Here is a 26927-nt window from a genome sequence, read left to right on the forward strand (position 1 = left end):
AAATAAATAAGAAACTCGATTATACTAGAAACTCACTTTTATTTCCTTCCACACAAGTGGAAAGTGAGGCATAGACCACAAATAATGTTCTATACAGATTAATAAGTCACCAGAAAGGTGTGCAAAAAGTTTGCTGATAAATTACAGTAACTGCCCTTAAAACTTGTCACACACACACACATTACACAGGCAGGTACTGAGAATGAGTTACAGAAGTAATACAGGACAGTATTCTCTTAAAGTAAAGATGTCATTTAAAAGAGAATTGCTATTTGAAAGTGTTTTTCCATTTTGTTTTGGTGGTTAATGCGGTTTATGGGTGTATTGATTTATTTACTTTTTGTAAATATTGAAATTGTGAATGCATCAGGTAATAACCAGTAGTGTAATGTACTAAAAGATATGAGATGGAGTAAAGAATGTATACAATGAGAATACTCTGTTGGAGTATAGTGCTGTAATATATAGTATAGTCTTATACTTAGTACAGTAGTGTGAACTTCACCCAGATTTTGAGAAAATGTTACTGCAGTGTTGATCATGTTTACTTTTATCACTCGTTATCATTTCCCTCTACTGTTCACATCATAGCTGACCAGTAGATGCTGCTGTAAGTCTTGTGCAGTTTTCTGCTATCTCATTTATTCTTTCCTTCTGCTCTGTTCAGGGGAAAACCTCTAGATTTTTATAGATACATTAAATACTTAATCTTATCATTGTTATTATTATATTAATCTCGGCCCTGAATAATTACAATCTGTTGATCTTCATTATCTGTAGTTATAGCCCCTCTGATAGAGTGTCACTGAAGGTCATGAAGTGAAAAGCAAATTATTTGGCATTTCAAGTCATTTATTTAAATGCTATTTAGCTTATGGGTTCAACTTTAGTCATCTTATTTTTTAAAAGCTCACTTCAGATCAAGAAAGAATTATCTATATGCTATACTGTTCTTAAAACTGAAATGTAATTGAAAGGTTTATGCTTGGTGATGCCTACTATGCCAAAAGTCAGTCACAGCCTGCGTTTTTTTTTTTTTCCACTTTATATCTCTATACAGTGATTTAATCAAAGATGACTTTATGGATTTACAGAAAACATAATGTCTAAAATGTCAGTATATTTACAACATACAAGAATTTTATCATATTCTTTTTAGTGGTCATCTTTGACCGTTTTGATATATATATTTCTTTGCATACACAATGTATTATATTGTTTATAAACCAAACATTTTTGTCTTTTCTTGTAACCAGCAGTTATTTATCTTCAGTTTGTAAAGGTCTTTTCCTTTGTGTTTAATTATGCTGTTTTTTTGTTGTTGTTTTTTTTGTATGAAGCAAAACCAGACTCAAAGTGATCACTACTGACAGCTTGAGAAAGAGTAGAAATAAATAACAATTGAAATATTATTATAATTGTTTTATATAGATTGTAGATTTAAATATTGTTTGTCACTTAGTGAGCTGCATTCAGAGCCAGTCTGTAGGACCCTTTTTCTAGGTTTTTTCAGGTTTACAGAATTAAAATACACATTTTTCTACCACAAGGGGTACAGTAATGTGAGCCCTTGACTTGCTTTAGTTCACTGTATTTTGTGGACAAACTTTGGATTTCAAATTGTTTGGACTAATTAATATAAGCTCATGTCATATGTGAGCAGAAATTTGAGTTCGCAGCTTAGAGAGCTGTTTACTGGTTTAAAAAGTATTTGAATTTAAAGCATAGTTGGATTTACTCAATGATAGCCTCGCGTAAAATGTGCACCTGAAGCTAAACAGAATAAATCCACACACGCTAATTCTCTTCTTCTTTCTGTTCTTTGTGAATGCCGTTACGCAAGCCCCAGAAATGTACGAAATGTGTTTTTCGAAGGCTGCTACACTGAACCACGGTTATATATTGTTTAAAAGAAGAAAATTCTAATGAAAGGAAAAATTAGACATCTGTTTTACAGTGAAAAACAGTTTGTCCTGCATTTCCAAAACACTGCCAGGCTTTTGAGTAGACAAAGAAATTCCTAACGGTAATCATCTCAGTACTTCCAAAGAGCAGGTCTTCTTGTTTTTTTTTTTCCTTAGAATTGTTTGTACCTTCACTAGATTTACTAGTTTGTTAAATATAAAAATATTCACTGACTCCGTAAATGTAAGGATGCAGTTTAGTTTCCCAGAATCAGTTCACTGCTCTGAGAACCATTTAGTGATTGTTCTGACTGTCTGTTTGTACCTGTCCTTAATGCCTCAATTCTGGTAAAGAACTAAGTTTGTATAAATAATAGAAAAAATGGTTCACAAAGAAAAGCACTGTGGAAGAAAAGCATTTTGTTCTCCAGACAATGCAGTTTCAATTACTGACATTTCAGTGCTGCCCTGAACAGTGGCAAAATACTAGAAACTCTATTTTATTACATTTGTGTTTGAACACTTGACATTCCTCTGACAAATCTTTTCATAACTGATGAAGCTGAGATGCTTTAAAATACATCAGGAATTCAAGACACGCCATTTCATTAATCAGCAATGAATTAGCAGACTTGTATAGTACATGAGCATACAAAGGCATTTAAAGTGCTAACATTGTGAAAAAAAGGAAAAACTGAAGCCACTGGCATGTATGTGGTGAGGTGAGTGCAGCTAATTATGATTAGGATGCGATAACATATGTAATGCATCTCCTGAGCACTTCTGGCATGCTTACAATGTGAAATTATTTTCATTTAAGGTTGAGCATGTTCATAGTCAGGAAATTACACTTGGATACAGAAGGGAAGGCACATGTACGGAAAACATCAACAGAGATCCATTTGCTTTTAAAGGCAGGAGTTTAAACATCATAAAACAGAAAGTGTTATGGGTAAAAATAATCCCCAGAATGATCCATATATTTTTACGTGTTCAGGAGACCAAGCAGAACAATACATTAACCTGAATGAAGATGGTATAATGAGTTATACTACTGAGCTTGGTGTTCACTGATGATTTCCGACTGTCACACACTGACTTGTTGATTAACTGAACGATGTGGTGCAAGCTGTTTAAGCCAAACCTTAATATATATCACACAATTGTGCCACAATTGAAAACGAAAACACAATCAAGATGTTCAACAAAATGAAGCATGATTTAGGTTCAGCACGAACTAACAGCTCCAAAAGAATCTCTATTTTTACACTGCTAATGGAGAGAGATTCAGACAGAGATTGTGTGTGTGTGTGTGTACACAGTGAATGTTATAAAATATCATTTCCCTATGGTGAAGGTCGTTCAGAATGGCAACAGTCATTTTATATATTTAATTGCTGTCTTTAGTATTTGGATAAGCATAATTTTTTATACTATTTGATATGTAAATACAATCTTGTAGATTATGAAAATAATCTAAATCAGTACGAGACATGAAAAACAGAGCTTTCAATAACGGCCACATTTGTTCAACCACAAAAACATTTGTTCAAGAAACACTGATCAGCCATAACATTAAACGCACCGAGAGGTGAAGTGAAGAATTAGTTTATTTGTTGTCTCATTAAAGAGCACCTGTCAAGGGGTGTGGGGTATATTAGGCAGCAAGTGAACGGTCAGTTCTTAAAGGTGATGTGTTGGAAATAGGAAAAATGGGCAAGTGTAAGGATCTGAGTGGCTTTTGAGTGATCTAAGATAGACGACTGGGTTAATGTGGTCTTGTGAGGTGTTCTTAATATGCAGGGGTTAGTACCTACCAAAAGTGGTCTAAAGAAGGACAACCACTGGACCGGTGACAGGATCATGGATACAAAGGCTAATGGTTTGAGGAACATGACAAAGAGTTCAAGGGCCTTATATGGCCTTCAAATTTCCCAGATCTCAATCTGACAAACTAGTCTGATCCATAGAGGCCCCTCCTCACAACTTAGGACTCATCTTAGTTAGGATCTGCTGCTAACTTGGTGCCAGATACCACAACAAACATTCAAAGGTCTTGTGTAGTCCATTCCTCGATGACTCAGAGCTGTTTTGGTGGCACAAGGGAAAAAGTAGGCAGGTGGTTTTAATGTTATGGCTGATCGAAGTAAATATACTGTGTGTGAGAAAACTTGTGACTCCTCCTGCAGTCATGCCCATTTTATTATTTCTTGGATAATATACGCATAAATAAAAAGGTAAGGAACGATACCACTGTGTTGTGTGGGTGAGATTATTAGGTGGGGGACAAGTTCCTATCAGTGGCCAGAGACGAAGATTTGGCTTCAGTTTTATGGGGTCGGCTGGGTCTGTGTTGAGGGCTACTGCGCAGATTATCATCCATCTGTCGAACACACAAAGCCGTCAGTTACAGCAAGACAAGCATGGTGATGTTCAAACAGTCATGTCTGAGTAGTTCAGGTGTGTGTACATCCAGTTGCCACTTTATTAGTACACCTAATACTTTCACTGTTCATTTAATGAAGTGTAACAATAATTAAATAATAAATAAATAAATAAATATGTCCCTTCTGCTGCCAAGATGTTACTTCATTATGTTTATATTATATTTATAGCATTTGGCAGACACACTCATCCAGAGTGACTATACAACTGAGCAACTGAGGGTTAATGGCCTTGCGCAGGGGCCCAGCGGTGGCGGCTTGGTAGACCCGGGATTTGAACTCGCAGCATTCTGACTGGTATTTCAGCACCGCAATATGTCACCTTCTGTAAAAGGTGTGTAACACCATGCACCTCTAACATTCAAACACTTCATTAGCATTATTTTTTTAAATCTGGAAAAGATTTAGCATTAAAATGCATTCAAATCATTTCAGACTGAGATGCCAAACATACATATAATGTGTTTGCATTGTATAAAAGCGAGGCAAATTATGAACGTTTTTACAGTCGCGATATTTAGATTTGCTAAGTTTCTTTTCAATGTGTATTAAATTAGTGTTTAGTTTCTGATTTTTTTTCTATTATTCAAACCATACTGTTTTTGCTGATATTTAGCTGCATCATAAAATCTTAAGTAAAGCAAGAAACCTCCACCATCTTGAAGTTGACTACATAGGGTATTACATGAACCCATGTGATCGACTATAATGCGGAACAGAACTACAGAATACCAACAATTCTGATAAATGTCTGATGGAAATGCACTGTATTATTTATCAATGTCAATAATTATTTGCAAACCTTTACTTATAGGTGACTAATCATGGCCTCTTAAATATTATAGATTGTGGATTTTTTTTGCCCTTGAAAATGTAAATATTCTAAATAGTGTGACCATCATTGTGACAGCTTTAACACGCACATGCATGCACACGCGCACACATACATATATACACACATATATACACACACATATACACACAGTGGTGTACAGACAGTAGGTTGCATCTTTTAAGATAGAAACTCGAAATCTCAGAGAAAACTGCAAGCAGGATTAAAAGCAAGACCTTTTCAATAAGGTTGGATTCTTTGTTAACAAGCTGCGTCAGTTTCTGGAGGTTTGCATCAACTGCGTCCTGGCTAGTGGGAGGAGAGCCTAGCAAGAGGAAGGACATGGGAAGAGAAGACGAAAGAGTAACAGACTGTATACGCTTTATTCACATGGAAGAAATGTTAGTACAAAGAATTCCTAAACAGAGACAACAGCATAAATACCTCAGGCTGGTGTGCTTCGCTAAGCCACAGATAATATTGATCAGTGTTAAAATCAAGTAAAGGATTAGAAGTCAATGGTTTATGGAATGAAGGGAGTGATTTGTGAAAAGCTGATGATCGTTGTGGTTTTTAGTGCTGATGGTTGAGATTGAACAATTTCTTTTCTTTTTTTTTTCTTTTCCCAATGAACACAGATATCTTCCAGAAGACCAGTCCAAAACATAAGATTGTTAAAAAAAGTTATATATATTTTTTTAGTCATTATGCTTCTGAACTAGACTATATATTTTTTGTACTTCTACTAGTTCACTATTTGACCAATTTACTTTATTACAGTTAATGTCCTTATTGTTAGAACTATAAATAATTAGAAAACAAATGGTGATTGGATTTTTAAGCCCAAAAGCTACTGTTTTAAAGATATGATTTGTTTGCAAATGATTCGTTTTTCCTCACCATTTCCCACCAGTTTGTTCACTTGTCATTTCCCACCCACCAGTCAGCTCTCCCTATAATAACAGATGCCAACCATGAGGGTGAAAAACTGGGGCTTCCTCTGAGACACATGAAGTCAGCCAAACATCTCACAGACGTGCTGTTCAGGCTACATGACAGGTCAGTGTCACACGCTTGGGGGGAAAGTGCATGCTATCTGCCCCCGCTCACATACATGAGCTCACAGACAGCAATTTTGTTCCCTTGTCATCTATGGATGCCAGTGGAATAATCAGGTTTTTAACTCACGATTTAATGACCAGAGGGCAATAACTTGGTCTTCTTGAAGAAGTCCCTTATTTGAATTTACATTTACAGCATTTGGCAGACGCTCTTATCCAGAGCGACTTACATTTATCTCATTTATACAGCTGAGCAATTGAGGGTTTGGGGCCTTGCTCAGTGGCCCAGGAGTGGCAGCTTGGTGGCCCTGGGATTCAAACTCACAAACTTCCGACCTGTAGTCCAACACTTTAACCACTGAGCTACCACATGATTCTACAACATGATGCTGTATCAGTCTCTGCTATGCATTGAGTCATTCCTTCTCACGGCTTTCATAACTGACATGAATTATTGACATATTCATGATTGCAATACAGAATCTTTACGCAGGTTTATGTTTCTCTTGTTCTCTGACTCTGTGTGTTCAGTGAATCCTCATCCTCATTTAATCAGATCGTGAAATTAGCTAGCAGTGATTATAAGCTATTGTTACATTACTCAATCTGGCTGCTTTTAGATGGCAAAGTGAATCAGTGAACAAATCTGAATGAATCGTTTAATTGAATTCAAACGATTCAAATCACTGCAGAGACACAACATTTAATAAGTAAAGCTTTTCACAAAATTTGGTGGAGTGTTGACTAAACTGACTGTATGCCTGTCTGATAAAGTGTAAAAGTACCAGCACTAAACCACAGTTTGTTGTCTTACCAGAGGCAGCTTCAGAAAAGTAGTTTTTGATGATGTTAGTGCAGAACTGGCAGAGATTGTGAAGCTGTTTTAGGTGCTGCTGGAGCTGAACACTGGGTAAACTGGCTTTATGGAGCGGTGCAAGGTAGCCAAAAACAAAGGCATCCAGACTTGTAGGCCTACGGCACATAAAACACAAGAGTAATGTGCCAGAACAGCATGTTCTTCTTATTTCAGTAGTTACCACTGACTGCACAAGTCACAGTAAGATGTAAAACTATACGTTAAACTCACGAACACTTTATTAGGAACACCTGTACATTCATGCAATTATCAAATCAGTCAATCAAGTGGCAGCAGTGCAAGGCATAAAATCATGGAGACGTAGACCTGCAGCTTCTACATATCAACCAGCAGAATGTGATTGCAATGATTTTGACTGTGGCATGATTGTGTGAGCCAAATGGGCTGGTTTGAGTATTTCTATTAATGCTGATATCCTGGGATAATACAAACAACAGTCTCTAGAGTCAGAAAAGAAAAAAACATCAAGTGATTGACTGTTCTACAAATGGTAACACCTTGTTGGTGTGAGAAATTAACAGGGAATGGCCAGACTGCTTCAAGCTGACAGAAAGGCTAGAGTAACACAGATAACCACTCTGTACAATTGTGGTGAGCAAAAAAGCATCTCAGGATGCACAACCCATCAAACCTCGAGGCAGATGAGCCACGACAGCAGAACAGAACATCTGGTTGTAGTGGTACCACATACCATAGACAGCTGAGGCTGCAGCAGGAACAGGTTCACCCAAACCTGGAAAAACTTAGCCTGTGCTAATGAGTCTTGATTTCTGCTGAGGCACACAGGTGGTAAGGGTCAGAATTTGGTGCCAGCAGCTTGAATCCATAGACCTGATCTGTCTCGTGTCACAGTCCAGGAAATGTCTTTTTGACACACTTTGGGCTTTAATAAAAATCAATCATCACCTCAATGGGAATGTCCTAAGCCCATAAAGAGTAGTGTTGCTGAGCATGTGCATCTTTTCATGGCAACAATTTACCACCTTCTAATAGCTACTTTCAGCATGATAATGCACCATGTCACATAGTCATCACAGACTGGATTAATAAGTATGACAGTGAGCTCAGTCTTCCTCAGTAGCCTCAGTCACCAGCTCTAAATCTAATAAATCACCTATGGGATGTGGTAGAGAGAGATTCACTGCTGAAGGTGCACCTGAAAAATCTGTAGGATGCAATCAACACGTCAACATGGACCAGAATCTCAAAAAGAAAAGTTTCCAACATCTTGTGGAATCCAGGCCACCAAGACTTGAGGCTGTTTTCAGAGCAAAGACATACCCTAGCCTGTATGACTATAGTCTTCCTAATAAAGTGCTCAATAAGCATATATTAATGAACATTTCAGTCAAAAATAAATAAATAAATAAATAGATAGATAGATAGATAGATAAATAAATAACATGAGAAGTGACGTTAATGGAAAGTTATTTCAATAGAATCTCGCACAGATTACATAAACTCTGTCTAAAGTCTAAAAGCAGATCTGCAGCTGGATTTAAATACTGGCTCGGAACTGAACTTACGTGTTTCCGAAGAAGAAGTGTGAGGACCCCAATCTGTGAGAGAGCAAATTCAGACACTCCTTGGCTTCACTGTAGATCTGCATATAAAATGACATCACTGACAAACCAGACATAATTAACCGAAGAAATACACAGACTGCTGGACTTGTATCAGAATGTGCTCTACAGTCATATGAAGCTGGCAGGTTTTTAGACATGCAAAAAATTTGGGAGCTTTGAGCTCACTGCAGCAGTAGCTAATGGTGATAAACTATTTTCCATCTGCATCCTAAAAAAACGCAGACAGAGCGCAGACAGCCCGGGAGACTGGTTAACAGCAGCCAGCCATCAAAACTTAATGTCACTCGTTTAACAGAGTACATTTAGAACGGAGCCGTTTGCACATTTTTTGTCTCTTTTGCTAATTCATTAAATGACTTTTTAAGCTGTGATTTTACAATCATATTAATATAGTTATCAATCATTAGCGAATTGGACACATGACGGTATTTATAATAAACACTACCTTTCCTTCCACCTCTGTGACTGAATGTAGTGGAGCTTCCGCTTTGGTCAGGAGAATCCTGGACAGAGCCACACTGGCCTGGCGGCTTGGTACAATGAAGTTGAGAGGGAACGGAGAGTGAGAAGCAAACCAAGGCCTTGTCAGGTTGGCGTAGTTCTCAGCGTCCACCCAAAATGTATGGAGCTGTAAACAAACAAACAAAGACACACACACACACGCACACACACATACACACACACATACACACACATACACACACATACACACACATACACACACATACACACACATACACACACACACATACATACACACACACACATACACACACACTCTCTAAAGTCTAAAGACAACAGAATAAAGTTAGGTTTGTCAAATTGTTTCAGATAACTGAACTGACCAAAGCTGGCTTCAGTTTCTCCTCCAGGAGAGCAATGTAGGCCATGGTGTCAGCTCCCTGCTTAGCAGACAGCTCATAATCTGCATTGAATCTCTGTTCGGTGCATAAAGAATACTTAGTGTTAATAAGTTCTTATGAATATGTTATTCACACAGTATCAGTGGCCAAAAACACAATCCTACACACTGTCCTGTGTTTATCCCAGGACTTTTATACACAATATACTCACAGTGTACATCATTTCAACAAATTTAGTGCTATTTAACTTTATATTAGACAATAAGTAGAAGATAAACAAGGTTTTCCTTACCACTGTCCACATCCAGATTTCTGTCTAGCTCTTTTTCACAATTTCTATATTAGCTTTTTTTTTTTTTACCAGAAGCCAAAGAAATTTGTATTTGTTTTCTTGTGCCCATGTCCAGTTGAATTTTTTTTAATATCACTCCACAGTAGTGGTTAGTGTTTCCTATAAAAGTAGAGACTCAGGACTTCAGAATATGGCCCAAGTCTACTGGGGCAATATATTCATAGAAAGTTTCCAAACAAATGTTTCTATTTCTGCTCTCTGAGATGCCCAAAGTGCTTGATCCTAATCATTTAAAGTTTGAAGGTGTTATCTTCATCGGTGTAATTAACATGTCATGCTAACAGCTAACAGAGTCCTGTCTCGTTTAATATCAGCTGAAATAAAATAATTCATTTGTTTATACTGATTGAAAATGCTGGTGGAATGGAAAAACAGTATACTGGTTTAAAAAAAAGGTTTTAAACCTGCTAATCAAATAAATGCACTGAATAGAAGGGATAGCAGGCAGTTTTCCATTTCCAACAACATCTCTTTAACACAAACTGGAAGCAAATGCGTCTGTTCTAAGCAAGTGCTGTTTCAATCACTTTCACATGTGTGCAAATTGTTTTAATCCACACACAATGGTTTGTTTGTTTATTTTTTACAGCTGTTTTGCCCATTTCTGGAGATTTTCCCCCCCAAATAAAATTTGATTAATAAAATCTGTGGAAAGTGATCAAGACAATAAAGATTTAGCTCAAAGGTCTAAATGACACATTGTGCTAATTATGTGACCAAACCCACTGCGATCAATTATTATTAGCTTTATTAAAAACAACAACAACAAAAAACAATAAAATTAATGATTAATGATTTTTATGAATATGTCAGTTTCTGCTTCAACTTACATTCTGCCTGAGAAAGTTGAGAATCTGTGTAGGTTCTGTTACTGAAGATCCCTCATGGTGCAGTTGTGGAACTGTGGCTGTCAAAAAAAAAAGAAAAAAAAAGAAAGAAAGAAAGGAAAAGAGAAAAGAAAAGAGAAAAAAGAGAAAAAAAAGTTTCATAAACACACAAAATACATGGGACATCTTCAGCACACAATATATAATCTCTACCTTTAAGTACATAATTTCAGAAAACAAAGGCAATGTAATGGCAACAATTATTATTAATGAGAAAGAATACACTTTTATACAATATGGTTGATATGCTGAGCAAAATATGAAATGAGTTACTCTGATATTAATAGTTACAAGCAACGGATGTGCAAGATGGTAACAGAAAGAACAAGGAGGTACAAACAACAATAAATTATGGTGTAAATGATACAGTGCATAATATATTACTACTGCAACCCAATCACAATTGACTTGTAATAGTGTGCTAAATAGAAATCCTACTGACGGGTAACACAGCTACATAAAATAGCTGTCAGACTAAGTATGCTTCAACATCACCACTTAGACTGCACCTCAATCACATTCAGATTAATGCTAATAATTAACTTAATGTGATCTTCAACACAACCAAGATTTATTTTGTTGTACTAGTTTTGTAGTACTTATTTCAGAGTTTACACCAGTGTGACCTAGTGTGGCTCTCACTTTATCTTTCTCTGAAGAGAACGATGCAGCAGCATCACTCTCAGCATTACTCTTTTAGTCTGTCCTTCTCTCTCACTTCCCCTTCTATACATGCATCTTCCACATATTCAATGTTCAAGCAATTGACATGTGTAACACCTCACTATGTGTGCTTTCGTTTATCTGTGATCACTCACTAGACACGCTGTGTCTCAGCAACTGTGTTGTGCATTTGAAATTTTTATTTCAATGATTGTCATCTCCACAAACTCTACAGTGGATTTCTTAGTAATATGATGTTTAAGTTCTCCCTTACATACTGTTCATAATCTATATCTTCACAGTAAGCTGGAAAGAATCTCTTCACCCCAGATAGATTTAAAATGTATATATAACCTTTCAGAGAATGTGTTCAGACAGTGCTTTTTAGGTTTTACACTAATTTATAGAGAAAAAAACTACTATATCGACTATCAGACAATATCCAAACATGTCCTATTTTACCTTCGACATGAAAACATAACAAATTTAATGATTTAAATAAAGGTTTTTGAATTCAAAATAAAAATATCAAGAACATCCTGTCATTGTTTAGACTATTGAGCCCTGTCCTCACTGCCATATCTATAAAAAATTCTCTCTGCCCTTCCTCTTTCGTTTGTAAAAATGACAGCAAAACCCGAGCATTATAACTTATGTTTGAGATTTGTGATGATTCTGGTTTTCTTCTGCTTAACTCTGTTGTAACCTCTTAGACTAAAATGCAGCCAACCAGTTAGAACCAGAATTGCAGAATGCACATAAGAAATTTTTCAATCCGAACAAAAAATTAAACATACTTTAAGGTACAATTTTCCTCTCATCATCCAAGCATAAATAATCAGTTACCTGTGATAGTCCTCCACGTCCAGTCCACTAGCTTGACTGTAAGTTTGGCGCCAGCAAATTTTGCATATGCCTGGAGTTCAACAATGATACCAGAGAAATGTCAGATGAAAGGTACACTATAAGGTTCTGACACTATTTAATCAACACCAATCTGACTAAAACTACTAAAAGTATGCACACTGAAATGATTACTGTTTTTAAACAGAACTGGACGTCTGTCTGCATTTCTACTTCCCTACAAGACAGCAAAGCCAAGAAACACAAGCCAAGAAAATCTAATATTAATCTAAACAAATATTCATAAGTCTAATGAATGAAAGTTTAAACCTACCAAGTCTTCAGCCAGCCATTATTATCTGACCTTGATCAGAGAAAAGCTGTACAAAAGGTTTTATTTATACCATAACCTAGTAAAAACTTCGGTAAAACAATACCTAAGGTGTCAAAAGCCCGTCTTTGAGTTATTTACATTCATATCATGGAAGACTCGATATTACAGACCTGTTCAGAAAGAATGATAATAAGGTGATTGTTATTGTAGGTTAGCTATCCAGCTAGCTAAGTAGCAATCTAGCTGAAATCTCCCAAAATAAAATCCAAACTGGGTTGTCGCTAACTGCTCTTTTGCAAATACAAACGTCAGATTTCATAGATAGTAAGTCAGTTACCAGCACTATTAAAGATTCCGTGTGTACAGACGGCAAGTCCCAGTCGCCTCCCCAGCACAGCAGCTCCATGGGTGCCGCCATGTTTGTTTGGCTGGAACACCAATGACAACAAGCGGAGCCCCGCCCCCCTTTTTTCTGCCTCAGAGAATTATATATGAAATATTATACAGATATATTAGTACAATTATACAGATTATTATATTAAAGTTAATATAAACAATATGTGTTAAACAATATAGTGACGTATTCACAGATAAATACTTTAAAATGAAACATTTCTTAAATGAATCCCTACATTACACAATGGACAGTTTTGTCTATTTAACCTTCATTTTCATTACTTTTTTCATACATATCTTTTTGTTTTATATTCTTTTACCTTTTTTCCACTTTAATTTATGGTTATTGACCTCCTTTCTCTTTCCCCTTTTCCTGGAGTAATCCTGTGTACTCAAACTTTTAGGTAGAAAAAGTCATCCCATGAACCCAACCCATATAGATAGCTTATTGAATTCAGTTTAATTTTATTTGCATAGTGCTTTTTTCCCCTGTACTCTGTAGGCACATGGCACGGTAATCCTTATTTCTTGCTCATGTTGAGTTACTCTCATCTACAATCAGAGCATTCTGATGATCAGAGAATGTGCTGCCAAGCTGGTATAAGGCTTCCACGGTGAAATTAACGGTGGATCATCCACAAAACACAACAAACTGAATGCCGAACCTACTTCTGGAAATTTGAGCAGCGGTAAAGGGGAGCTTACTGTCTAGCTTTGCCAGATATGCTTTATAGTGAGTTCAAGTAATTCTCATGATGAGAATGGACACAAGACAAACATCACATAACAGGGACATTTTCACAGCTTTCCAAAGCACACTAATGCAAAGGAAACAACTCTGGTAGTGCACTTTATCCCAGAACCAAGGTTACACACACTCACACACACACACACACACACACACACACACACACACACACACACACACACACACACACACACACACACACACACACACACACACACACACAAACATTAAAAAAAAAAATGTTTTGATGTTTTGAATTAAAAGATATTCAATTCAAATTGAAAGAACATCAAATAATATCTTTCTTTCTTTGTTGTTTTACTATTATAGAATAACAATAATAAATTAAAGCTGCAAGCAGCATTTCCCGGGTTCAAGCGTTTAAGGCCTTAACCCGTTTAAGCGTTTAAGGCCTTTAGGGAGTTTAAGGCCTTAAAGGATTTTCACATACACAAAGTGACAAATAAACAAAGTCATATCGGTGAGTCTACAATCCTCGTGCGAAGCAAAACGAAGTATGAAAACATACTTGGCAATAAAGACCATTCTGATTCTGATTCTGATTCTGAGACTTTGCCTTACGAGTCAGCACAAAATTGGGTTTTTGGACCTATGGGCACAAACGCATTTTGGGGTGCTGACGCGCCCCAGATTGTCCGATTCCGCTGAGATTTTGGCCCTGAGTAAGTGACCAATACTGTCTCATTGACCAGTATTACCATCTGACCAAGTTTGAGCTCTCTATGCCTTACGGTTTGGGCTGCACGACCGTTTCTAGGGCGGAAGAATAATAATAATAATAATATAATAATAATAATAATAATAATAATAATAATAATAATAATAATAATAATAGGGGGGGCACGGTGGCTTAGTGGTTAGCACGTTCGCCTCACACCTCCAGGGTCGGGGTTCGATTCCCGCCTCCACCTTGTGTGTGTGGAGTTTGCATGTTCTCCCCGTGCCTCGGGGGTTTCCTCCGGGTACTCCGGTTTCCTCCCCCGGTCCAAAGACATGCATGGTAGGTTGATTGGCATCTCTGGAAAATTGTCCCTAGTGTGTGAGTGCGTGAGTGAATGAGAGTGTGTGTGTGCCCTGCGATGGGTTGGCACTCCGTCCAGGGTGTATCCTGCCTTGATGCCCGATGACGCCTGAGATAGGCACAGGCTCCCCGTGACCCGAAGTAGTTCGGATAAGCGGTAGAAGATGAATGAATGAATAATAATAATAAAAATCCTAACAAAAACAATAGGTTTCCAGCGCTTCGCGCTTGAACCCTAATGAAAATAGGAGACCTGAACATAGATAATTACACACATTTTTATGTAATTAAAACACATAATTATACACATTTCTTTCTCTTGGGCTAAGTAGAAATCCCACTTCTCTCAGTGAGTCTCCACACTTATCTGTTTGTAACCACAAAGTAATGAGCATCTGTTCCATTAAAAAAGATTCACAGTAGGGGATTTCTCTGAAGCCAGTGTTTTGTAACTTTGCTTGCTCACTGCTATAAAAAAAACTTTATGAGCTAGGCTTTACTTTTACCTGCTAAATGGTACAGAGGGGTAAATCTAACTGTAATATTAGGGGGAAAAAATATTTAAAACCAAAAGGACAAATTAACAGGAAAAAGGGACACATCTGTAATATGCCAGTGTGATCCAAAAATATTGTTTAATATTCTCTCAGGCAACAATACTTTAAGATATAAATGAATTTTAACTTAATGCTTGACTATTAATGCTTTTTATAGTGTGTTAAGTTGGTGATGCCTGCAAGAATAATTCACCTCTTTTAAGCTGAAATGAATTTTCCACCTCCAGGCACACTTTAAATGAAACTTTTAACCCACATTTCATTTGGTGCTAAAAGGAAGACAGACTACAGAGACAAAGAGAGAGAGAGAGCGGGAGAGAGAGAGAGTGAGTGAGAGAGAGAGAGAGAGAGAGAGAGAGAGAGCGCGATCCACCTTTTGAGGTCATTATGCATTTTTTTGTAAGTACCCTAAGTATTATAAGTATTTCCTGTAAGTTGACAGCATATTCATCAACAGAATTACACCATCAAATTAAACTAGTATTACTCACATTTTGATAGCCACTCACTCAACTGCAAATAATAAAAACTGCTCACTGGTTTAGAGACGGCCCTGGAATTGAAGTCCAACTCATATCTGGGTCATCTCTAGCCAACAGTCCTCAAAGTCCTCAAATTTCCATGTTCACATTGTTTCTGTGTTTGCTTGTGCAATGTGGCTGGTGTTTTATTCAAATGAAGGACTATATTTTATACGAAACAACAGAGATGGGTCTTCACATACAAAATAAAATCTAACTGTTACACTGGACTAAAGTAAGCAATAATAGATACCACATGTACCACATGTCAAGTGACAAGACCACAACAATTATTCGGAGATTTCTGTTATATTATCCTGCTTAATATGGTTAGCTGAAACAGAAACAGTGTACAAGGCACATAGTTACCCGATTCCAGTAAATGTGATCCAGAATCCAAGATAGTTTTATACTCAAAAAAATCATCATGCAACACTTTAAGAGAAAAAATTACTTTAATGATCGAATTGTAAAACTATAAGGCCGTCTAGTAAGGGAGCAGCAACATACAGACTTGGCCTCTTCTTTTGCTGTGCTCTAGATAGCATAACCATTATATTCAATTAACCAAGATTGTTCAGATAAATCATGTGTAACTGATAATAACTCTTGTTTTTTGTTTTATAAATAACATTAAGTGATGGTGTACACAAACCAGTAAACAAATTTACATATAACCCGATAGTCATGTGGTACAATTCACAAGTTTATCCAGTTAAAATCCTTTTTCAGGATGCAACTCTTACAGTAAAATGGTTATATTCTGGGAAGAGAGCTGGAGGAGGTACTTGGTCACACCTTCCATGTTGAATGACATCTGAAAAGCATAAATCTCGCAGGCACCTATCTGGTTCTCATTCAGCAGCTGGGCTGCAGTGATCCAAAGGAAAAAACACGACTGTTTTGACTGCTACTCCACATATGCGGATGCTGCTGTAGAGACTTCTGCAGGATCTGCATTTAACAGGTCTAGAGATACAACATTTCTTCTGTTTCTTCTACGTGAAGCATCAAAATGGTCGTATGGGCAAGAGTTGTGTTCAGTTTACATGTGGTTATGCAGCTAACCTATATGGTGACCTCCCAAGGAATTGGTAAGTGAATAACTTTGGCATGGTTACTAAGGCACTGAAATAATTTGTGATTGAAAATAACTGAAAGCGCAGTGGAAAGTTATAGAACAGTCTTAATAACAGTAAATGGCATTAAGAATGACATAATAAAAAAAGCTGTGCTATTTTCTGACCAGAAAATATTTTCTAATGCATGAGTCTAATATTGAATGTCTTGTGCAAATATAGGACAAAAGGGTCTAATCATTACTAGGGAAATGTACAAAAACTTCAGCCTAAATTATAAACATCTCACCTGGCTCTGATTAGTGTCATACTATCTCTGAAAGCAAACCTGGATATGAGGAGTGGTGTTATCTTTTAGCAGTTCTTATGAAAGTAAAATATATTTTTTTTATTTAAAAAAGTCTAACAACTAAAAGATAGTCACTTCAGTGGTGTAAGTATTACTTTATGATTTTCTACTGGAGATTAATCAGCTCTCTGTGTTTGCAGTCTATGATCTCCTGGCATCACCAGATTGTTTGCCTGATCTCCTGCAAGGAGGACTGAAGAATAAGAACGTGAATGACGTTTATATTCTGACGAGCGTTCAGATCCAGAATAAAGCTCCAGTGCGTGTTTTCCGCATCTACAACCCTAAAGACAACACAGATTATTTAGATTTCACTGTACATGGGAAGCTCAACAAAGGTAACTTTGCTCTATTCAAGTTTCTAAAGAAAAGTTGGGAATAGCTAATTGAGTCATTCAGACTGAGATGTTTTCAGAATTGGACTCAATTCCAAAAAATACTTTGATAAGTCCAGATGTCTAGACGCATTCAAACCTCTCTCTCTCTCTCTCTCTCTCTCTCTCTCTCTCAGTCTCTTTGAGGTATCTGAAAAGCAATGGAAAGACAGGCACAAGCACCTTCAGTAATGTGCCGTTGGCTGACGGCCAGCCACACAATGTCTTGCTGCACTTCAGTGGACTGACCCATGGCACACCTCGCATGGCTCTGTATGTGGACTGTAGGCTTGTGGAGATAGTGGAGGAACTTCCAGCTGCCTTTAAAACACTTCCTTCTGGCCCTAATCAAGTCGCACTAAAAACCATGCCCACTACATCAGAGGTATGTGTACACTCTAAGCCAGTGTTTTTCCAAATATTATTGTTGCTAATGACTTATTTGACCTGGTATTAGATTTCTAACAATGTGAAATTATTTCAGGATAGTGTGTCAGACCTCAAGCTAGTTTTAGGTGAATCGATAGAGAATGTTGTGGAGCTCCAAGACTGTTCTCTTCAGCAGGGTGAATCCCTGCAATTAATGGGTGAGTTTTTTTATGGTGCCATTAGTTTCTGATTTGTTGTTATAGCACGGAGAAAAAAAACATTATTATAAGCCAATCATTCGTATAGGCATCTCATCAAAACTGGAGCCAGGCCCCATGTTTGAACTTGTACAGATGATCCATGAACTGAAAGAGAAAATGGAGAAGCAGGTACCAGAAATGTTTTTCAGAAATATATTTTATGACCCTGAATTAAAGAATTCCATAGGAAAGAGGATTTTTCCTAGATCACTTCTAGTAATATTATCTTAACAGATCCAGGAGACTGCAAATTTAAGGAGAATAATTATGGAGTGTGTTCCATGTGGTAAGTCTTTCAGTCACTCACCCACTCAGGCCTGATAGAAACATATGCTCAACTGCATTTACTCAGGCTTAATAATGAGGACAATGAATTATCCAGGCAGGCTAACTGATGTGTCTGGTTGATATATAGATGGGCAAGACAAGAGGACAGACACTCAAACCAAGTGTGCTCCAGGAGTGTGCTTCCAGCAGAGCATGTGTACTGAGACAGAGCAAGGTGTCCAGTGCGCACCGTGCCCTGAAGGCTATGAAGGAAATGGATTCTACTGTGAGGATGTGGATGAGGTAAAACTTACAAACATCAACTTGAAAAAAAAAAAGAAGACATGTTAGCAAGGGTTAATGTCATTTCTACTGTAGCTTCTGTGGATGTTCGGAGGTATCTCCTCAAAGCTTCTTTCTTTCTTTTTTTTAACATAATTTGTTGTGGCCTAGCTGTGCTAATACCTTGGTGTGTTGCTCCTTATCCACTAGCGATGATATGAATATGTTGCTCAGAACGAACAGATAATGTGTTTTAAACTGAAACAAATGCAAGATGCTCTATTTAGGGAATTAAAGGTTCACATGGCATTCTACATGAGTGGGAGGTGTTTACTTTTATGCAGGTGAGTAGTTGGATATGAAGTTTGTGGGAGCAAATTATCAACCTGAATGAGTCAATTTAATACATCTATATTAACAGCCTGTGGTGGTTTAAATTAGGCTGCAAATTTGTTAAAGGTTATATTTTGGGACTATTCATATCCCAGGCATGAAATATCACAGGCATATTTTGAAACAAAATATAACTGCTCACATTTGTATATTAAATAAAAAACCTTCTGGTTTAGGCCACACCTAGTATCAGCCTAGGTCGTCGTACCCACAAACCGTTGGCTGAATGTCTGATGCATACGACATACAAAATTGGAACACTTCAGAGTCTTGGAGTCATCATCTGATTGGTTGGATTTTTCAGAAAATGCATGTGTCGCATTTTTTAACGGTTTAATGGAAACAAATTTGTCATGATGCTCAATTTCCCTCATGGAAGAAGGAAGCCATTGTGTTTACAGCTGCCACAATGAGCACTTATGAAGACCAGGATTTTCCAAATGATGTGAAAGTTAAAGTATAGACTTATTCATTTGCCTGACTTTCTTAAAGGAATGATCTATGATTGCACGTCGGTCTGTTTTTGTATGGACATCGACTTGATATTTTCATGACTCTAAACCTGCTTTAAGTGTCAATAAGATGCCATCTTGAGCGGTCCTTGGCCAAAAAAAGCTGCTGTGGAGTCCAGACCTTCTGTTGCCAGTCCGAGGTCTGGCTAAGCGAGACTAAGTCACATTTATTCGGGTTTAAATTCAAATCCAGATATCATTATTTGAAGCGCCACATAGATACAGATACCGATACAGTGGCATTGTGTTCAACACCTATTATCTACAAATTTGCCAAATCAAATCCATCTTTTAAACAGACGTGGAGAGATCATGCAGTCATAACACACCATTTTCCTTACCTCAAGTTGTAAATGATCAAAAGGTGATTTTCTATTCTTTCCATTACACACAGCAACATGTTCTGCTAGCTCTCAGGGCTCTGTTTTAGTAGGACAAACAAATACTTCAATAAAACCAGTGTAATTGCATTTTATCATGACTTTGTTTGTGCCTCCCTCAGACAGCCATTGTTTTGAGTGGAACAATTTGGTTATAAAAGAGATTTTATGAAGGACTGAGGTAATCCCTCACCATGAGAGCAAATCATTTCCAAACCCAGTCATTCAAATGCTGGCATAATATTATGAAATGGAAATATGCAGAGATTTTTTTTGTGGTGTGTTGTGATTTTTGTGCTTGTAGTGTCAGTTCAACCCATGTTTCCCTGGTGTGCGATGCATTAACACAGCCCCAGGGTTCCGGTGTGAGAGATGCCCCAGAGGGTATAGTGGGCCGGAGCTGCAGGGTGTAGGCATCGCCTCAGCTCAGTTACGTAAGCAGGTGAGGAAATTATTGCTATCTGTTTCTTACATTTGTCTGTACTGATCTCGGTCCTCTGCGGGATATTTTGATATCCTGGTGGTGAAGCAAGGTCTCATAGTGGTGAAGCATAGCAGAAAACTCACATTTCTCAACTGAAACCTTTTGAAGAGTGATGATTATTAAATTGACTAAATTAGTAAAGGATAAATTAGTTGTTTAGTTAGGTTATATTCAATTCACTGTCTATCAGATATCCTGTTCTATTACCCAAATCTTTGCATATTAGGTCTGTGCCGACATAGATGAATGTCTAAGTGTGGACAACGGAGGCTGCACTCCTAATTCCTATTGCCACAACACAAAGGTAAGAGACTTAGATATTTTCTCACTGATTATGATGGTGTCTATATTTTGTTAATAAAAGGAACAAGCTACTTTCAGGGTTCATTCTACTGTGGAGAGTGTAAACCTGGTTTCACTGGAGATCAAACAAGCGGCTGCAAACAGATATCTGATCCCGGACCTGGTCTTGATCCTGCTGGGCTCTCTAATAGGCTGTGTGGAAACGGTCAGCGCAACCCATGCGACCTCAATGCTGAGTGTATCGTGGAGCGAGATGGAAGCCTCAGCTGTTCGGTAAGATGTGCAGATAAATGCATGTCATGGGTTAAGATGGGTTAGAGCATGCTTGATGTAAAACCTTCTTCCTCAATCAGTGCAACATTGGCTGGGCCGGTAACGGCTACGTGTGTGGGAAGGACACGGACATTGATGCTTACCCTGACAGAAAGCTTCCGTGCCAGGATACTTTCTGCAAAAAGGTGACCCATATTTATAATTTTCATTTCATACCACTAAATGTTTATATCACCACTTAGCCTTTTCTTTATCTTTAGCTATTTGATTGATCGCATGCATGTTGCTTCCAGGACAACTGCATGTTTGTACCTAATTCAGGCCAGGAAGATGCAGACGGAGATGGAAAAGGTGATGCCTGTGATGACGATGCAGACAGCGATGGTATCCGCAATGAGAAGGTATACACCATCAATCATCTCACCCTAATACAGGAGATTTTAAAGCACTTCAAATAATGTTCCTTGTACATGTGTAATTAAAAAAAAAAAAAACAGGACAATTGCTGGTTGATACCAAACATAGACCAGAAGAACAGTGACGAAGATATTCATGGTGACGCGTGTGACAACTGCCTACACTTAAACAACCCAGACCAACGAGACACAGATCAGGATGGACTGGGAGATGAATGTGATGATGACATGGATGACGATGGTAATAGCTGCACAATGTGATATTTAGACATTTTAGCTATTTGTAAGAGTTTTTGTGAAACTATACTATGTAGACAGATCAAAAAAGTGTAAGCAGCCTCTTTAAAAGTCAGTTAAATAAATATGGCAGTGAATGCAGACAAAGGTCTTCCCAAGTGGGACAATTTCCATTTCTAATCATATACTAGCTCTTACAATTTCTGCAATGCCTGCAATGATTTATTGATTTAATATTGTTGCTATAATTGTTCTTGTGCATCAGATACATACAAAGATAGTTCAGTTCAGAGTAGAACATTTTCAAGTCGACCTTTGTAGAGGCTGCTACTGAAACACACCTCCTTCTAATTTATTCCAAACATATTTGTTTTGTCTGAGACACAGAATGGTGTTTTATGTGATGATATTTGTTTTGGCCCATTTTTGAACAGATTTGCACTTCCTTGTCATTTCCTATGGAGGAAAAATAGAGGAAATGGTGCAACAGTTCAGCCGTACTTAATACTTCAGTAATTAAAAGCAGCTTTCTTTTTTAAAGGGGCTCCTTGTTAGGTTTTTAGTTGGCCTGAAGGGTGTTCTTACTGGCAACCTCTTTGAAGTGCCATATCGACAGAGCTCCTCTAAAGCACAGTGATGTGTTCCAGTCTGAGAGACATAAAAAACAATCCCAGGCAGAGCTCGACATTTATAGTCTGTTCGTAAAGGCATGACTCCAGACACTTGACTCAATCATTCACATGCTGGTCATGTCTCTGAGGGCAAAACCACATTTCCACCATGAAGCTTAGCCAGGAGCTAATGACCAGTGGAAACTATTTTGCAAGAGTCTAACTGAAACACTGCCACCTTGTGACGCATGGCTTCAAATATGCAACACATACACAAAGGCATTATTGTATTGTGTACATCAAAATTCTTAAATGCCTGAATCCATTTGCCTCACCAGTTAATTTGAGGCTATATAGGAAAAGTTGATCATATTTAACTGTGCTTATGGGTTTACGTAATGACTTTTGCCAGTTACTCATCATGTCCATTCTGTTCTATTGATCAGGAGTGAAAAATATTTTGGATAACTGCCCCAAAGTTCCCAACCGTGACCAGGTTGATACTGATAATGATGGTGTTGGAAATGCTTGTGACAGCTGCCCTGATGTGCCAAACCCTAGCCAGGTACAATACAGCTTAAACAGTGACATTATAAAGAATTCCTAGAAAACTACTGATCTTAAAAGATCTAAATTTGGAAGAAAAGGCAAAACAACTGCTCTGGTCCTACCAGTTTTGCTGCAGGTTTTCAGACATGCTAAGTGACCTGTAGTGATTCAATTCAACAAAACAGTTTTTAACAATAGATATTCCAGCAGTTCCAGTTGTACATTTCAAATTTAAGTGTGCAAAGCAAGAGGCAGCAATAGACTTGAAAAGCTCCCAGAGAACACAGAAGCCTTGAGGGGACCCTCATCTGGGTGACACCAAACAGTTGGATTAAATCGTTATTCTTCTATAACCTGAAAGTACTAATAGTGTTGAGAAGGTGTTCAGTAGGAGCATCGCAAGTTGCAGTTCTAAATACAGCAACGGTTCTTAGATCAAGACAAGTTTATTGATCATTTGCACAGTATACCAGGACATATGGACTTTGAAATGTAAGCAAGGACAGAATAGGCTGCTCATCTAACAACATATGAGGCACGTGAATAGAGTTAGTGTTGAGGGGAGGTAGAGTTTATATAACTCTCTATGTCCATAAAGCCCCATATCTACATACATTTACATTAAGAGAAAAGCAAAAAAAAAAAAGAAACACTCACAGCTGAGGGCTTTGTAAGAAGAAAGTTACACATGCTGCTTTGCTTGCCACCCAGAGTCATTGCATGCGTTTGCTTGGTCTTCTAGTCAGATGTCGATGATGACCTTGTAGGAGACACTTGTGATACCAACACTGACAGGTACATGCATGTCACGCTTCACTTTTGGCTATTGACTCATTCATCCACTGTTCCTAACACTTAATGTGATTGCAGTGATGGGGATGGACACCAGAACACCAAAGATAATTGCCCTACAGTGATCAACAGCTCTCAGTTAGACACAGACAAAGACGGGCTTGGTGATGAATGTGATGATGATGATGATAACGACGGAATCCCAGATAACAAAGACAACTGCAGACTGGTGCCCAATCCGGACCAAGCAGATAAAGACAGTACATATCAGACAATATGGCTTATACGGTATATGGAAATGTGTATATATATATTATACGTTTGTCTTAATACATAGTTCTATTTTTCTGTATGCTGGCTAGACGACAATGTAGGAGATGCTTGTGCTGGAGACTTTGACCAGGACCGGGTGATTGACAAGATCGACACTTGTCCTGAAAATGCAGAGATCACGCTAACGGACTTTAGAGCATATCAGACTGTGGTGCTGGACCCAGAGGGCGAGGCTCAGATTGACCCCAACTGGGTCGTCCTCAATCAGGGCATGGAGATCGTTCAGACGATGAACAGCGATCCAGGGCTTGCAGTGGGTAGGTCTGGATGGTTCAAACCCAAGAACAATGTGAACCACATCAGAGACATTTTATATTAAGCAAAATGGAATAGTGAGGATAGTCAATAGTCTCTAGAAAATGGTGGTAGAATTTAAGCTTTTGCCAATGTTTAATCATAATCTAAACGGTGCATGATACTCGTCACAGGTTATACAGCTTTCAATGGTGTAGATTTCGAGGGAACCTTCCATGTGAACACAGTGACTGATGACGACTATGCTGGATTCATCTTCGGCTACCAGGACTCTTCCAGTTTCTACGTGGTTATGTGGAAGCAGACAGAGCAGACATACTGGCAGGCTGTGCCTTTCAGGGCCGTGGCTGAACCTGGCATCCAGCTCAAGGTTTCACAGCAGTCCATTACTATTACTTCTGTTAGGTTGCGATAAATAATGCAATTATCATTCTGCTGCTGTGGTGTTCATTAGTCTCTGTGATCATCATCATTCTGCTCTTCATGGTATTTTCAGAGCTTGCAGGAACAAGTTGGAGTGAACAATAAGTTTTTACTTGGTTTGTCAATGTGAATGGGCGTAAATTAGCTTAGTGTGTCATCTTTTTTTTACTTGAGGCTGTGAAATCCGTGACGGGGCCTGGTGAGTTTCTGAGGAATTCTTTATGGCACACGGGGAACACAAAGGATCAAGTGCAGCTGCTGTGGAAAGATCCTCGCAATGTGGGCTGGAAGGACAAGGTCTCATACCGCTGGAACCTGCAGCATCGGCCTCAAGTCGGATACATCAGGTGAGAGGGCTCAGGCATTGAGTTGATGGTCAATGATGTGATAAAGATATTTGTGGCAGATGCCAATAAAATAGCTGTTCAAATAAAAATGTCTGCTTTCCGTTAAAAAAAGAATTAAAACCAGCACTCGACCTATTATGTTTAATTGTCAGCCTGTCAGTCATTTTTGTCCATCAATCAGAAAGCTCTGCCTCTTTAAACAAGCATTCAGGTGTTCTAACCCAGCACATGTGTATCTGTTGACTGTTGACTGTAAAACAGCTAGCCTGATGCCAAAATGCAAATATTCGGAAATTAAAAACGCTATTTCTCATCGATGGCTGGTTGTGATGTTAGATGTAAAAGCTAAAATCAAATATCAGAACATAGCATGACAGTGAAATTATCATGGTTTAGCAATGGATTATATAATAAATAAATGTACAGTCTGCACTATAAAGAAATCAGCCTCAGCTTTGCTCCTTGTAGCATTCTGTATATTTTTCAAGACCTTTAGAGGCATTTATGCACTTAGTTCCTTAAGATACTTGTTAACAGAAATGAATCTAACATGAATGCCAAAAAAATTCAATCATATATTGCTGTCTATTTCCTGCTCTCTACTAACACAATAAATGGAACATTGAAAAGCTTTTACATATAGTTTGCTAAAGATTATACATCTTTTATGTACCATTCCTTCGATTGGCTTGGAAAGGGTCCGTTTTTATGAAGGCACCATCCTGGTGGCAGACTCCGGCATGGTCATCGACACGAGCATGAGGGGAGGCCGTCTCGGTGTGTTCTGCTTCTCCCAGGAAAACATCATCTGGTCCAATTTGAAATATCGCTGCAATGGTGAGTGAACTGAACTTGATTAATTCAGCACCACTGATTTCCGGAAGGAATTGAATCTTTCATTTTTTTTTCATTAAATATGTGTTACATTTACAGACACAATACCTGAAGACTACCAGAAGAATGTTGCACAGGATTCACAGGATAACAATACACAGTAACATAAAGGAACACAGTGCCTAGAAATGCCTCACATATTCAATCATTTGAAGGAGAAAGAAGGGAATGGTAATATTTAAAGAAAAAAAAAACCATATTATTGTCCCTTAACATGAGGTAGGATTAAAATGGACCACTATCATATCCCAACTCCACTTGCTTTGTTTGGGTAAAAGTCTGCTTTTATGTAGGTCACAAAATAGTCAGATTCTGAAGGTAGAATGCAGAAGTGCAGAAATGCTTCTTTAGGCTTTACTTTATGTATTCAGTGTTGTAGAAAAACAGTCAGCAAACCCGATAGTAACTAATGACTAACTTTAAGGCCTGACTTGGCTTCTCCTATTTAGTCTTGTTCACAAAATCCCTATTAGTTTCACTGTGAATCATAAGAATACTACATCATTCCTAATGCTTACCGAATAACATGCTTTAAGATGAATAATTAAATAATAAGCCAGAGGTTGAAGATTATAGCTACTGTTAAGCTGCAAATAGCTACGCTTACTAGGAGAAAGGTCTGAAATTGGACAACATGGTTTGGTTTGTGATTTTTTTTTTTCTTTAAGGATTGGAAAGCTTTAAAAATGTCAAGTGTCATAGAATCTTTTCCTAGCTTTTTCCAAAATGCAATTAAAAGCCAACTTCTTTTTCCACGTAAAATGAACACAACATTTATTTCTGCAATGTCTCTCTCGCTTTTTTTTTATTTATTATTTAAAGGTCAAACAAACAA

General features: G+C 37.8%; 2 protein-coding genes across 3 annotated transcripts; one reads left to right on the forward strand and one right to left on the reverse strand.

Moving 5' to 3' along the window:
- Positions 1-19: 19 nt before the first annotated feature.
- Positions 20-13091, reverse strand: mtx3 (metaxin 3). Of its 2 annotated transcripts, XM_060883012.1 has the most exons (9): positions 12984-13091; positions 12316-12385; positions 10750-10826; positions 9550-9642; positions 9150-9332; positions 8645-8721; positions 7056-7213; positions 5417-5505; positions 20-4287 (listed from the first exon to the last, which is right to left on the reverse strand). In XM_060883012.1, the coding sequence occupies exons 1-9, from the start codon at positions 13062-13064 to the stop codon at positions 4180-4182; spliced, it is 936 nt and encodes a 311-aa protein (XP_060738995.1). In that variant the 5' UTR covers positions 13065-13091; the 3' UTR covers positions 20-4179. The 2 variants fall into 2 exon arrangements, with proteins under 2 accessions (XP_060738995.1, XP_060738996.1); XM_060883013.1 differs by lacking the exon at positions 5417-5505.
- A 3834-nt stretch (positions 13092-16925) lies between these two features.
- thbs4a (thrombospondin 4a) lies at positions 16926-26710 on the forward strand. Its single transcript, XM_060883110.1, has 21 exons — positions 16926-17004; positions 17479-17676; positions 17850-18097; positions 18197-18299; positions 18388-18470; positions 18576-18627; positions 18757-18911; positions 20480-20617; positions 20886-20963; positions 21041-21235; positions 21316-21420; positions 21529-21636; positions 21733-21892; positions 22946-23064; positions 23791-23843; positions 23919-24100; positions 24203-24430; positions 24602-24798; positions 25026-25198; positions 25896-26035; positions 26132-26710. Exons 1-21 carry the CDS (start codon positions 16926-16928, stop codon positions 26194-26196), a joined length of 2859 nt encoding a protein of 952 aa, XP_060739093.1. The 3' UTR covers positions 26197-26710.
- The last annotated feature ends 217 nt before the right edge of the window (positions 26711-26927 follow it).

Source organism: Tachysurus vachellii, chromosome 12 (genome assembly GCF_030014155.1).
Source record: "Tachysurus vachellii isolate PV-2020 chromosome 12, HZAU_Pvac_v1, whole genome shotgun sequence".
In the NCBI taxonomy this organism is placed as follows: domain Eukaryota; kingdom Metazoa; phylum Chordata; class Actinopteri; order Siluriformes; family Bagridae; genus Tachysurus; species Tachysurus vachellii.

Excerpts from the sequence above, each read along its gene's own strand:
- mtx3 (XM_060883012.1), bottom strand. The coding sequence starts at position 13,064 with ATGGCGGCACCCATGGAGCTGCTGTGCTGGGGAGGCGACTGGGACTTG. Across the intron at positions 9,643-10,749 it reads TCAACTTTCTCAGGCAGAAT|AGATTCAATGCAGATTATGA; the intron begins GTAAGTTGAAGC and ends TGCACCGAACAG. Across the intron at positions 9,333-9,549 it reads AGAAACTGAAGCCAGCTTTG|CTCCATACATTTTGGGTGGA; the intron begins GTCAGTTCAGTT and ends GTTTGTTTACAG.
- thbs4a (XM_060883110.1), top strand. The coding sequence starts at position 16,926 with ATGGTCGTATGGGCAAGAGTTGTGTTCAGTTTACATGTGGTTATGCAG. Across the intron at positions 17,005-17,478 it reads GGTGACCTCCCAAGGAATTG|TCTATGATCTCCTGGCATCA; the intron begins GTAAGTGAATAA and ends CTGTGTTTGCAG. Across the intron at positions 18,471-18,575 it reads AAGAGAAAATGGAGAAGCAG|ATCCAGGAGACTGCAAATTT; the intron begins GTACCAGAAATG and ends TTATCTTAACAG.